The following is a 14,031-nucleotide window of genomic DNA, read 5'->3' on the forward strand; positions in this document are numbered from 1 at the left end:
TTGAGGTTAGAATGAGACCACCAGGTTCCGGCTCTGAAGGCTTCTCTCCTGTGCGATGCGAGATCTAGGTTGCCCTCTCCACTGAGACACTCTTCGCACTCGTTAGCATCTATGGATCTACGGATGCCAAGATCGCGTTAGTTGAGCAAGCCAGGTTGCAGCACAAGCACATTACAACTTGAACAGAACATGTCATCTTGTACTCAAGTGTTTGTATTGATTGACCTCAAAGCATTGTTTCTCATGATGCTATTCCATTCCTTGCCATTCCGTTCCTCGTCCATGACAGAACCTTCATCTACCATAACGCCAAGACACAAAAGCCATGCCCCATCCAAGCCATATAAACATCCACTAAACAGGTTCCCGCCCAATTTTCAGATACGTATTCATCAATGTCTACTTCAACAGGCACTTAAGCCTTTGATCGAAGTCCCCTCCTCACACCTGTCTGTGCCGCCCGGCCCTTCTTGGCAACACCCTTGGGGGAAGCAGCCTTGACCGCCGGTGCTTTTGCAGCTCGTCCTCGCTTTGTCGTAGGGGCTTCCGAAGATTTTGTGCTGGGGAGCTCGCCCTTGCCGGACTTGGCCTTGGTGGGTCTGCCACGGGTCTTGGACTTGGGTTCTTCTTCGATGGTGGCCTCGGCGGCCTTCTTTGTTGCAGCGCGACCACGAGGCTTGGAAGCTGGCTTGGCCTTCTCCTCGACAGGCTCTGGTGCCTTCTTTGCAGCGGCGCGGCCACGGGCCTTGGTGGGCTTAACGGGCTCTTCCTCCTCGACAGCAGGCTCTGCGGCCTTCTTCGCGGCACGACCACGGGGTTTAGCAGCTGGTTTAGCCTCCTCCTCTACAGGAGCAGCCTTGGCACGGCTAGATCTGCCGCGTGTAGGAGCTGGTTCCTCAGCTGCGGGCTTGGCAGCCTTGGTTGAACGTCCGGTCCGTCGCCCAGTGGTTGGTTCATCGTCCTTAACGACTGGTTCCTTGGCCTTTCGGGTGGCACGGCCCTTCTTTGCCGGGGGCTCAGCTACCTCAGGCTCAGGCTCGGGCTCAACGGCAGCCTTCTTGGATCGGCCACGCCTCTTTGTAGGAGGCTCGGGAGATTCGGGCTCTGCTTCGAGCTCGGCAGCTGCTCGCTTAGAACCGCGCTTTTTTGTTGTATCAGCTGCGACACCGTTGGTGGTGGTGGCCGTGCCAGCCGATCTTCCGCGTCGCTTGGAAGTGAGTTCGGGCCCAGTCGCAGCGTTCTTGGCCATCTTCTTGGAAACGGCGGCAACTCCACGCTTCTTGGCCGGTGCGGGTTCGGGCGCCTCTTCGACAACCTTGGATGCCGCTGCTCCCCGACGGGCTCGCTTGGGAGCTGGAGCTTCTTCCGGTGCAGCCTTGGCCGCGCGACCTCGCTTCTTTGGCATGGGCTCCTCTACGGTGGTGTCTTCAGTTGCAGCAGCACGACCGCGCTTCCTGGTCTTGGGCTCTGGGGCGGGTTCTTCGGGCTTTGCGACGTTAAGATTCTTGGATGGACGCCCGCGTCTCTTGGGAGCCTCTGCAACTGCAGCATCTGTGGGCTTCTCCTGCTCTTCGGGCTCGGCAGCAGCCCGGCGGCTCCTTCGTGTGGGAGCTTGAGGCTCAGCTTTGGTAGCAGGCGCAGCTGCTTTCCTGCTAGGTCGAGCTCGCTTGGCCGGGGAGGGAACAGCACGCGGCTTCACAGTTCGTGTGCTCTTGGCAGATCGGCTGGTGCTCTCAGGTACCTCAGCTTCAGGAGCCTCGACCTCAGGATCGGTAGAGGTTGGCTGAGGAGTGTTCTTTGGAGGCCGACCACGTCGCTTGGGAGTGGTGGCAGGTGTCGTGACTGGAGTGGCCGCATTTGAAACTCCACGAGAACGGACGCTGGAAGTTCGCGCCGCCGCCGTTCGAGGCCTGGGTGCGGTCTTTGGGGATCGTGCGACGGTGACACGTCGAGGAGTAGGCGCGGCCTTGCTGGCACTAGCAGCACGGCGACCTTTGGCAGATGGGACAGCAGCGCTTGGAACAGCGATTGGGGTTGCATCCGATTTCCTTGGTCGGCCTCTCTTTCCAGTGCTCGGGGCTGTAGTTGGTGTGGCTGTGACATCGCTCTTTCGCGGACGTCCACGCTTCTTGGGCGTTTCAGTCGTAGCAACACTGGCAAGCATGGACTTGCGTGCCCTCTTTGCAGCAGATGAAGGAGCCTTCTTAACAGCAGGTGAGACAGGCGCAGATGCAAGGCCACGACGCCCACGAACACCTTTCACGGCAGACCCAGCAGCGCTCGACAAAAGTTCCTGGGTAGTCCGTCGGCCTCGCCTGGAAGAAGGTGGTGCGGCAGATTCGTCTACCTCCTCCTCTTCATCAGAGGCAGGGATTTCAGCGCCGAAGGCGGCCTTCTCTGGTTCTGTCAAGGACTTGAGCTCGACAACCAGAGATGGAGTTGACAATGCCCTACGCGCCTGAAGGCTATCTGGCTGGGCTGGTAGGACGACTCCCGGAGGCGCCGACATTCGCTTTGTGGAGTCTGCCTCGATGGAGGGCAGTGTGAGTTTAGTGCTGGCACCCTCCGCAATGGCTGGTGCAGGCTCTGGGGAATCCCGCAGCTCCTGGGAGATCTCTTCATTGTCGGCAGGTTCAGGCGGCGTTTCCTCGACACGTTCGCTTTCGCCACGCTGAGCAGCCTCATCCTGTTGCTCAAATCCCGACTCGGGCTGCTTCTCGGACGACTGGATGACGGTTTCGGTGATTTCAATTCGCGTCTCGATTGTGGTGGGTTCAAGGGCAGTGTCGTCCAGCTCTTCGGTGGTGGTTTGGTGATTGATGGCGTCATGTTCGGCCTGCGCAGCCGACTCCTGCAACGGCGACAACGGGGCACGCCCAGGCGACGAGGGGTTGGCGGGTTCAGGTGCGTCTGCATCCCGAGGGGCAGACTCTTCGGATGGAGTTGACAGGTGTGCGGGTTGGGTGATGAGTCCAGAAACTGTTGGCGACGCGAGATTATCGACACTGGTATCAAGAACCGGCGAGTCGCGCTGCCAAGGCCAGCGACGGGCGGGAGGGTTTGGGCTGATTCCCAGGGAAGCGGCGGGCTCTGGGACGGTCGAGCGAGGCATAAACATGGGATTGAAGAGAGGTGAAGTCTCTGGGCGATAGGACTCGGCGAAAGAAGCATCATCGGCCTCAATGTCGTTAACAGGGCCTCCAATGGGGTTGGGCGCACCAGGCGACGATGATGCGACCATCACACGCTGGGATGAGCCGAAGCCCAGCCAGCCTGTAGACCCAGAGCCAGAAGCGCCATCCTGGCCAAAGTTGAAGTCCATTGCGATGATTGAAGCCGCGGGCGACAGCGCGGGAATATCGCGATGGAACTGTTGTTGTTTGTTGTCAGACTGGCGACGACGGATGATGGCTATGATGTAGGAGCTAGGACGTGTTAATGGGCGGGCGACGCGCTTCCGGTTCCGTTTACGCGAGGCGCGTCTTTTGCTGGGAACAGTCTAAAAGAGCAGAACGACAGCTGCAACAGATGGGCCCCACTTTGCCATCAACCGAGCTTTAGCTGTCCGCGGAGTCGGCTTCGTGCTGTTCAATTGGTGACATAATTGTCCATTTCGGAAACGTCTCGGCGAACCAGGAACGGCCATTTTCAACGCTTCCAGGAGACCGAGGCTTGGCGCTTGGCATCGACAACGTTTAGTAGTATTCAAACGCGGGGGTGGGCAATGTAATTGTTTAAGAAATGGATGCGATCACATTCTTATCAGGCATTTGCCATGTTTCTGCGCATCCAGTTTCTTTCCCCTTTTCGTTTTTTCTCTCTTTTTTATTGCGGTCTTTTTTTTTTTTTTCTTTTTCTTTTTTTCTTACCTCATGAAATCTCTGCACATGGACCCATGTTACACGAAATGCGCAGGGCTTGCGTTTGCAGCCCCATCATATTGGTCAAAAGCATCAAGTTCTGTCTCCTCCCTTCCCTTGCATGAACTCATGATGCAGCCTGTGACCTGGAAAATACTTGACCAAGGTAGAGAAAAATAAGCAATGGCCCTAAATTCTTCGCTTCCGTACTCCCGAATGTGAGATGTCTTCAACATGTGATATTCGTCTGCCACTACCAGGTGATGCACTCTCAATTCCATCCTAGCACTGCCACCGCCAACAGGCCGTCAGATCACCCAATTCATCGCCCCTTGAATCACCCATTGTCATCAATATTTTAACCTGTCATGACGTCGAATGCCCCAAACGGGTATCGCGAGGCCTCCTAGGGTCCCCTCATCCCCCGTACCGATACCGCTATTTCCCTGGACGGCAAGCCCGAGCAGCACGCACCGCGCTTCTCATCGGCCGTGCCCAGCTCAAGTGCCGATCCGACCAAGGCCTTGGCTAGATCCTTGTCTTGTTCCCCTGGTGTTTTCTCTTAACATGACCATGACAGCCGCTTGTTCTTTGGCCTAGCCAGGCCTGCGGTGAGATACACCTTGGTTGTTAGACACGCCGCTTTCGCCTGTTGACGCACCACCTTTGTTGTGCAGATACCCTCAGACCAGGGTCCCGAGCGTAAGTCTTGGCACTAATTCGCTCATTACTGGGAGATTTTCCTCCTTTTCCTCAATCAGTTAAACTCACAAACCTCCTTCAGCGGAATCCGGCACCCCAGAGTCGTCTTTACCTCCATCTCTGCGCCCGCAACCTGCGGCGAAGCCCCTTGCTCGCTCGACATTGAAGCCAGTTCTGGCAATCAGCAGCGCAACGCAACCATGTGGCGCCCGGAACTGAACTTTGTCAAGTTGCATTGTAAGTGCCAAGCGCGATCGATCGAAACCTCGTTGATCCGGGGACCCTGTGGCTGAGATTGCTTTTCTTGGCAGACTTGTACATCATCTTCCTAGGCCTGACGAGCTTCGCGATTCTGTATCCCGCGGGCAACATTAGTGCTATCGATGCCTACTTTATGGGCGCCAGTGCCTCGACCGTCACTGGGCTAGCCACGTAAGTCATCCGTGTCTCTTCAACGGTCGCGGCGGGAGGAGGGTGAAGCTAATGCGAGACCGATAGCCTCGACGTCAAGGAACTGCAAACATACCAACAGCTGTTCCTGTACTTTGTGCCCATGTTCTCAAACCTAGTGTTTATCAACATTATTGTTGTCGTTGTACGCCTGTTTTGGTTTAACCGACACCTTAAGAAGGCTGGTTTGTTCCCCTGTTCGTCCCTCCAACAACGCGTTTGTACTGATACTTGAACCCAAAGCCCCCATCCTCCTGCGTCAGCGCCGCCAACATGACACAGTCCCAAAAGAGCAGGACCCTGAGCTTGGTTCAGGGCTCCCGCAGCCAGAGAGTCCTAGCCCGCAGTCTAGCCCTGAACCATCTAGCCCGACACCACCAAGCCCGGCTCGTACGGTCATCGAGGACACCCTCCCTCGGATTGGAGAGCGGAGCCGGACTGAGCCTCCACCGTCAAAAGCACCTCATCGTCTAGCTCCCCCGCGTGCAGCAGTGGATGCTGAGAAGATGGCCGAAGATGAAGACGAAGAAGAGGGCGAGGAGTCCAAGCGAGCCAACCAACTGGAGCCTAGAATCACCTTTGACCCTTCTACGGATCATCATCCCAGACATGAGGCGACCCTTTACATCCCTGGACCCCGTGATCGCGATCAAGGTAAGCTGTGGCAAGTCAACGTTTGCTTTCATTACTAACTTTGCCTAGGAAAGCCGTTGGTAGAACTAAACGGACCAAACGGGGACGGTAGAGATGGTAAAATGCCTTTTCGAGTACTTGGATCCCCAGACTAACCACTCTTTTAGACGACGAAATCGAGACAATCTACCGAACACATTCAACGCCCGGCAGTAATCTCCGTCGCCGCCGCAGTGCTGGTCTCCGAATGAGCGAAGCCCGCTCTATGGAGCGCGTCGCAACTGTAGCCTCGTCTATGTTCGTTATCGGCGGTGCACGGGAGACTCGCAGGGAGCGTCTAACTACTGCGCCGACCATGGCTGCAGGAGACTTTCCGCAGCTCTCGCGCGAGGTCACTGTCGGTCGTAACTCCATGTTTCACAATTTGTCGTCTAAGGATCGTGAGGAGCTTGGTGGTATCGAGTACCGGAGCTTGAAGCTGCTTCTAAAGATAATTTTGAGTAAGTACAAGAGAAGTGAGGTGTTGGGTGAGATTCTGACGAGGTTAGTGTACTTCTTCGGTCTGCACTTCATTGGAATGATCTGCCTTATTGGCTGGATTCAGTACGCCCCGTCCAAATATGCCGAGCACATTGCAGAGAGCGGACAAAACAAGATCTGGTGGTAAGTTGTCTCGCCATGCCAGAAGTGACTGTTCTCACCATGTTCTCAGGGCCATCTACTCCGCCCAGACTATGGTCGATAACTTGGGCTTCACTCTTACCCCTGACTCGATGATTTCGTTCAACGACGCCCCGGCTCCAATGCTCATCATGAGTGTCTTGGCCCTCGCCGGTCACACCTTTTATCCCGTCGTCCTTCGATTCATCCTCTGGAGCATCTCTAAACTTCTGCCGGAAGAGTCATCACTTCACGAGCCGTTGTCGTTCCTCCTGAACCACCCTCGTCGATGTTATACCCTTCTCTTCCCCAGCGGACCAACCTGGGCGCTGTTGGGTATCTTGGCACTTCTCAACATCATCGATCTCCTCTTTATCATCCTACTCGATCTCGACAACCCTGCCGTGTCTAATCTCCCCGGTTGGCCTCGTTTCGCCGCTGCTGTCTTCCAGGCCGTCAGCTCGCGACACACCGGAACCACGAGTTTCAACCTGGCCGCGGTGAACCCGGCTGTCCAAATGAGTCTACTGGTCATGATGTACGTGTCGGTATACCCGATCTCTATTGTCGTTCGATCTTCAAACACGTACGAAGAGCGTTCGCTCGGACTTTATGAGCCCAGCATTCAGCCGGACGAGCAGAACGGCGGATCATACTTTGTCACCCATCTAAGGAATCAGCTGAGTTTCGACTTGTGGTACATTTGCCTTGGACTGTTCTGTATTTGTATTGCCGAATCGAAGAGGATCATGAATGGCAACGATCCAGTGAGTATTTCCTTACCCTGACTCGATTCAATCCTAACGAGAAAATAGGCCTTTACAATGTGGCCCATTTTATTTGAAGGTCTCTCGGCATAGTAAGTGAAGCTCATCTATCTCGGTGACCATGACTAACAGTATCGAAGCTGTAACGTCGGCCTCAGTCTCGGCTATCCTACGATAGCATCATCATTCTGCAGCGAATACTCCACCTTCAGTAAGCTGGTCATTTGCGCCATGATGATCCGTGGACGACACCGCGGCCTTCCATACGCCCTGGACCGAGCCATTGTTCTGCCGGACGAGAAGTCTCTTGGAACACAGTTTGTAGATGAAGACCATGAACACCATGAGTAACGGCTTTTTCCGACATGTTTTTTTTTCTTTCTGGGTTTGTTTATTGCATACCCAACGACTTCACGAACGAGTTTAGGTTTAGAGGATTGGTTTCAAGATTATTCAGGCGCCAGCCTTTTATGTACAAAGATTTTCGGTTTTTCAGATGATACAGGGTAATAAAAAGGGGGGTAGACGAGGGTTGCGAGCATCATGGCTCGTTGCCGCATGTACGATGTTGTCACGGATTTCTTTCTTGCCTTCAAAATGATGTGTGCTTTGAGCGTTTGTGAAAACGGAAGAGATGAGACAGTGTAAGGGTAGGCATGTATATGAGCCTAGCGCGTGAACCCCCATCAAGCAATCACTAGCCGCTGATAGACTTGATATGTATCATTGAGCACAACTATTGGTGCAAAGTACTAAGTATCACGTTACGAATCCCTATTCATCTCTTCTTCTCCCTCCAAGAAAATCTCATGACCCGACCCTTCATGCATCGCCATGGCTGTAAAGCATCCCAACACCGCAACTCCTGCAGTCCCCCACCAACCCCAGGCTACCATGCCTATGTCAAGACCATACCCGTACCACCACCCACCAACAACAGGTCCGACAGTACGGAAGCCTGCTGAAACACTCTGGCCCAGGCCGTGGATCGTGCCCAGTACGCTTGGATGTGGACTGCAGTTGTTGAGCAGGATGATGGTGGCGGGTAACGTGAATGTGCGGGCCATGACTTGGAGGAGTAGTACGAGGATTATGCCCCCCCAGATGAAGGGGCCTGATGCTGGTTCGGGGGGTTCTGTCGTTGATGGTAGGATGGATAGGTACGGACCGACAAAGTAGGCCACGGGAAAGAGAATAAGGAACCATCTGAACGAGCGCATCGTTCCCAGACGGCCTTGCACCTTGGGATAAAGGAAGATCTGCAATAGTATACCCAAGAGACCGAGGAACGAAGTCGCAACACCTACTGTCGAAGCAGGCATACCCAAACCTCCTGTAAAGAGCAACGGTAACGAGCGAGCATAATTCCCCCCGCTCTCAGACGTCGACTTGGGAGTCCCATACCTCGGCGTGGACAAGTACAAAGACCAGATATTAGTAAACGCTCCCAGCTGAAAGTCGTAAAAAGCGCTGTTGATTAGGGTGAAGCAGACGTTGCGGGTCCAGATGCGGCGGAAGGGCAGATGGGCCAGGACCTTGCGCTTAGACGGCGTTGGCTTTTCCGTGAGTGTCTTTTCGTCATGCTCGGAGGTGGGAATGTGGATATAGCCGGCATTAGATTTGCCACCGGTGAACCAGTGTTTGATAGAGGAAGCTAGGTGAAGACCGGGGTCGTATAGGTTTCGCCTCTCTTTCGATGTCTATAGAGGTTAGTGTACTCAGCTCACGGAATAGGAGGGTTCGCTTACTTCTTCTAGAAACAGGACAGTGATGATCGTAGACACAGCGAGAAAGAAGGCATTGAGCATGCTAGGCAGAGCAAATGGATAATCCCGAATCCATTGAAAGTCAAAGATGGCTCCCTCGCCAAAGTAATTGGCGAGTGTCTTGGAAGGGTCTGCCAGAATGCCACCCAGAACTGGCTTGATGTTAGTGATGAATAATGAGAATGGAAGAGCGGGACGAACCTGGACCGAGCATGCTGGCAGCATTGAAGCTTAGTGGAAGTAGTAGGAATGCTCGAGACTGATACTTTTTCTCGATGGTGATTTCCGATATCATGGTACGGCTGGACATCATCAGCACAGTCCAACTTCTGCTTCAACAGCTCAAACTCACATAATGCCAACAGTGCCGTTAATAGCACCCCCAAACGCCCTCCAAAAAGCCGCCCAGAAGAACGTCGTCGAAAACCCATAACCAACACACGAAAGCGCCGTGCCCCCAAGTCCAACCACCAAAGCCCACTTTCTCCCACACCAGCTCGCGTCCGCAATCTTTCCCCAGAGGATAGCAGTGCAGACCTGAGCGCCGGTGAAGCAGCCCTGTAGGATCCCCGCGCGCTCCGAGATGCGAGAGTCAGACAGGGATCCGTCCATGGCTTTAAGCTGGTAGAAGACGTAGGCTTGGAGGGAGGCGATTTGGAGAAAGTCGGCGAGGCGGCCTATGAAGAGGACGAGGAGTTGGTCTTTTCGGGGGAGTGACATCCATGACACGGGACCTTTTTGGACAGGTTTCTCTGTCACCGAGACCCTCTGTTCAATGTCTTCATTGTCGATCCCGTTAACTTGAATACTGGGTATGTCCGAGTTCCGGTGCTCATGGCGGGAGCGCCATCTGTGGTGGCCTCTAGGTTGGCCGATGCCGGGCTCATTGCTTAATATACCAGGGGGCATGATGGCTAGGTGACGAGGTATAAACATGTATGGGTTAGAAAAGGAGATTTGCAGGGTTTCTTTGAAAGAGTAGGTGATGAGTGCAAAGACAGTCCAAGAGGAAACGAATGCTAGTGCGCCAGGCCAGCAGACGACAGCGGAACTGGTATCGAAACAGATACGATAAACAAAAGAAACAAGGATAGGAAAACAGAATAAAAAGTTTAGTTAGGGGAGCATTAAGTGGGATCAAAAGTAGGACACGCAGCAAGGTGGACAGCTTTTAGGTGATTGGGGGGTGAGGGAGAGAAGCAGCCGACGAGCCGGGCCGCGTGGCTAGAGGGTGAACGAATGCGTCTCTAAGGAAGCGGAAAGAATAAGAAGAAAAAGTGCCGAGGTTACGCGGTGGAGGACATGATTGTTCACTCGGTAGGACATTGATGTTGAGTTTTCAAGGTGGATGACGACAAGAGAGAAGGAACACCACAACCCTCACGCACACAATGAGCATCTCTGATGGCTTGTGCTTTGGTGAGAAAAACTCGCCTCACTCCACGCAATCCAGGAACCACTTTTCAAGCCTGACAGGGGAGACACACAACAGCTCAAAGCTCCTGGGTCATGGATTTCTCTTTCATCGGGGAGTGGGAGGTTTGATGCCGCACCATTCACGCCACGACGCCTGATGAGATGGCATGTATTTCTCAGATACTCATTCTTGGTGTCTCATTCGACTTCTTCTAATACAGACCAGACGGTGACCTGTATTGGGAAACGGATATACCGGTGTTTAATGGAATGGATGGATATAGCTTCGTCTGCCCACGCGTCAATCCCGGCCCCGAGATGCTCAAGCCGGTCGAGTGATGGACCCCTGGGCCGCTAAATTAGCGCCCTCCACTGCATCCCGGGCGCTGGGCGCCTGTATTTACAGGGGGTGGGGTGTGCTGAGGGAGCCACGCCATCCAGCTCCATCAATTGATGGTCTCGAGGGGCCAGAAGTTGATATCCATTGGTACCAATGGTGATTACAGATGCGGTGATAAAAATACCATCTTCGAGCTATTCGTGAATCGAGAGCTGGAACCGAATCAGCCCTGACTGAAGAAACAACCAAGCCCGTGGTGTGGCTCATCTGCGTATAACGAAGATCCTCTCAAACCCCTTCTTCAAAACACTCTGGCGTCTCTCCGACATTGTTGGCAATGATTCCACCATTGACTGTATTCAAGCGCGCTATACCCGCTACATCCAGCGGAACATCGCTTACGCCAAGGAAAACACGTTTGTCCCGGCTTGTCGCTCGGCTGGTCGGGGATCGGGGCGAATTCCCCTTGTCCTGAGACGGTCTCAAGTTGATCACCATATATACAGGCTCAAGGTTAAGGTGAATCCTTTAATTACTGGGGACGCGAACCGTCTGCAAACTAATTTTCACTTTTTCTTCTAGCCATATCGCCTTATTCGAGCTTTGATGTTCGTGGCGTCCAAAGCTGACTTACATCCTCTCCCACAACCCGCCAAGGCTGAGCTGAGACACGCATTCAACGCGCGGCAGACAGTATCTCGGCCGCGTACCTACAATCAATAGATTGAGTTTCTGCCACGATCAGCGCCGTCGATCAATGATTCATCCTCGTCCAGGAAAAAAAACGAGATGGATACAGAAGTGTTTCACCCGTGCACGTCATCCCGCTTACATAGTACACCAATGTAACGCTCGACAATATTTCCGTCGCCGTGTCTCGGATCTAGGTCGAGACACCACGCTGTTGACACGATGTTGACATTTGTCCGGAGGCGGGGGCCATGGAGGTCATGATACGCGGGATAGCGATATTGTGCAAGGCAAACGGTGTCCAGATGTACAACCATTCAGAGACCATCTCGCAACGATAAATACCGATCTAGTTTGTGTTCCAGGGACAGCTGTGGCTTGCTGCACCGCTCAGGGCAAGGATGGGATCCTCCGGTTGCAATTTGAGCGTTACATGATGCTGTGACGATGCATATCTGGCACAGTGCATCAGTGGATTCCCTGCCCTAGACGCGCGTAATCCTCCCACTTATCCGCGCTCTCACGCCGCAGGGAGAATTGTGGTTGATGTCGGGATGTGGATTAGAGGGGCCGATAGTCCGGGCCTCCGACATCCGACGCAGTTTGGATATCGGTGCCAGTGACTATCTGCCACCGAGACCTGTTTGTACCATGTTGCCTCTATCTGTGTGCGTGTCCCTGATCAGAGCATTCTGGATGGTTAAGCTGTAGGCTTGTTCCATGAAAACAAGACCATGTACCGCTTGACACAAGATGGTGGTTGGTCCTCCAGTGACTGGCTGGGACTCCCGACCAGATAACGGTCGACATGTAAGATCAAACACGACCTAGGTGGTTAAGATGTGGCGTTTCCATGAGCTCTAACTCTTCCCTCCTTTGGCTCAAGACTGTCAACAGAGGTTGAATGGAGATGGATGAATGCCTGGGCCGCGTAAGCTTCTTATTTAAGTGAATGTGGAGAACATGCATTGGTCCACATTAGAAGTCTTCTAATGCAGCACAAGCTTGTTCGTGCCCGTGCTATCAATCGGAAGAGATGGACATGTGTTACTCGGGTAGGAGGCTCTAAGGGAACGAATCCGCGGTTCCCCTGAGGAGCTTTCCAGGAACTGCAAGGTACGGTTCATTCAAGGGACAGGGAAGATGGCAAGTTGAATCGGACAATTGAGTGCTTGGCTGCAGGGAATGAGGAGTGAGGAGTCAGAGCCTTTCAGAGAGGATGATTTCCTGCATGAATACTAAGAAGAGCAAGACGACGATGGCTTGGAATGGCCACTGACCTAGATACAACATGATTCCATTCATCTCGAGACCCATCATTTGTCTCCAGACTGAAGTTGTCGACTTCAAGACTGGAGGCTCTTGCCCTCACAATGTCTCACTCCTCTACATGGGTCCCTCGCTACAGCCCCACAAGAGCAGGAGCCTCAGGGGGCGTGTCATTAGTAGACGACTCACTTACAACCGTTCCCCACGTCTGGTTCCTTCTCCTGAAGAATCATGATGGGATCGATCAACAGAAGACGAAGCAGGGCCCGGGCGAAGAGAGAGAGAGGCTGGGCCGGTCTCTGAATTATGGGGACGTTGCTCATGTACACGCACCCAGAGGAGGGATGTGGGAGTTGGATTTGTGTCTCTGGTGGCATTGCATGTCCTGTGATGAAAGCTGTAAAAGATCATTGTCCTCTTGTTCTTTCATGTTTCTTCTCGTTCTTTTATACTCGCTCTGTGTCCATCATAACCGTCCTCTTCCTCTTGGCAGAACCACCTCCCTCGATCGCTTCACCTGCAATTCTTCCTGTTTAGCATCTTGTTATCCCTATTGATACCCTATTCCCAACCGTCACAATGGCATACTCTTCCAAGTTCACCCCTCGTCCCGTCACCGACATCTTCACAAATGACACCTGCATCAACCGTCGCAACTGCACCCGCTCGGTGCCCATGAAGGTGCTCATCCTCGGCGTCGGACGCACCGGCACAGCTTGTATGTTCATCTCTCGCCTTTCCAGCTACTGCTAACACCCCCCAGCCATGCGTGCTGCCATGAAGCAGCTCGGCTACGTCGACACATACCACATGATGAACTGCTCCATCGAGAACCCCCCCGACGCACTCATGTGGATGGATGCCCTCTGCGCAAAGTACGACAAGCAGGGCGAGCCCTTCACCCGCAAGGACTGGGACCAGCTCCTCGGCGGCGCCCAGGCCGTCTGCGACTGGCCCGCCATCGCTTTCGCAAAGGAGCTCATCGAGGCCTACCCCGAGGCAAAGGTCGTCCTCACCAACCGCGACGTCGACTCGTGGCACGCATCCACCATGAGGACCGTCTACTGGCGCGTCACCGATCATGAGCTACGATGGCTCTCCCACTTTGACTGGGCTGCCTCCATGTACTATCCCATGCTCCGCAAGTTCTTCGATACGTTTTTCGAGGGCGATTTTCCCAACCGCGGAAAGGACGTCTTCCGCCGACATTACGCAGAGGTCCGCAGCCTCGTCCCCAAGGAGAGACTGCTGGAATACAAGATCACCGACGGATGGGAGCCTCTCTGCGAGTTCCTCGGCGAGCCGGTGCCCAAGGGCTGCGAATTTCCCCGCGTCAACGACAACTCGGACTTTGTTTCGCGATCGCGCCGCAGGAACCGTCACCAGATGTACAATGTCGCTCTTCGCTACGTCTGCACAACTGCCCTGGCCGTCATGATGATCTACGCCGTCGCGCACATGCTGTCCATGATCTAGTC

At 53.9% G+C, this 14,031-nt stretch overlaps 4 protein-coding genes across 4 annotated transcripts; 2 read left to right on the forward strand and 2 right to left on the reverse strand.

Annotated features, from left to right (window-relative positions):
* Positions 1–415: 415 nt before the first annotated feature.
* Positions 416–3,322, reverse strand: LRP88_01477 (uncharacterized protein; the record flags this gene model as incomplete). Its single annotated transcript, XM_083238159.1, has 1 exon — positions 416–3,322. The coding sequence occupies one exon, from the start codon at positions 3,320–3,322 to the stop codon at positions 416–418; it is 2,907 nt and encodes a 968-aa protein (XP_083106664.1).
* A 1,440-nt stretch (positions 3,323–4,762) lies between these two features.
* On the forward strand, positions 4,763–7,423 carry LRP88_01478 (cation transport protein-domain-containing protein; the record flags this gene model as incomplete). Its single annotated transcript, XM_083238160.1, has 10 exons — positions 4,763–4,799; positions 4,874–4,994; positions 5,061–5,197; positions 5,256–5,666; positions 5,715–5,762; positions 5,813–6,145; positions 6,194–6,308; positions 6,358–7,072; positions 7,121–7,164; positions 7,213–7,423. The coding sequence occupies 10 exons, from the start codon at positions 4,763–4,765 to the stop codon at positions 7,421–7,423; spliced, it is 2,172 nt and encodes a 723-aa protein (XP_083106665.1).
* Positions 7,424–7,836: 413 nt separating this feature from the next.
* Positions 7,837–9,747, reverse strand: LRP88_01479 (uncharacterized protein; the record flags this gene model as incomplete). Its single annotated transcript, XM_083238161.1, has 4 exons — positions 7,837–8,772; positions 8,821–8,990; positions 9,040–9,140; positions 9,191–9,747. The coding sequence occupies 4 exons, from the start codon at positions 9,745–9,747 to the stop codon at positions 7,837–7,839; spliced, it is 1,764 nt and encodes a 587-aa protein (XP_083106666.1).
* A 3,385-nt stretch (positions 9,748–13,132) lies between these two features.
* On the forward strand, positions 13,133–14,029 carry LRP88_01480 (sulfotransferase family protein; the record flags this gene model as incomplete). Its single annotated transcript, XM_083238162.1, has 2 exons — positions 13,133–13,160; positions 13,317–14,029. 2 exons carry the CDS (start codon positions 13,133–13,135, stop codon positions 14,027–14,029), a joined length of 741 nt encoding a protein of 246 aa, XP_083106667.1.
* Between the last annotated feature and the right edge of the window lie 2 nt (positions 14,030–14,031).

Source organism: Fusarium phalaenopsidis (assembly GCF_050370095.1).
Source record: "Fusarium phalaenopsidis strain FUZ10S chromosome Unknown contig_32278, whole genome shotgun sequence".
NCBI classification, from domain to species: Eukaryota; Fungi; Ascomycota; class Sordariomycetes; order Hypocreales; family Nectriaceae; genus Fusarium; species Fusarium phalaenopsidis.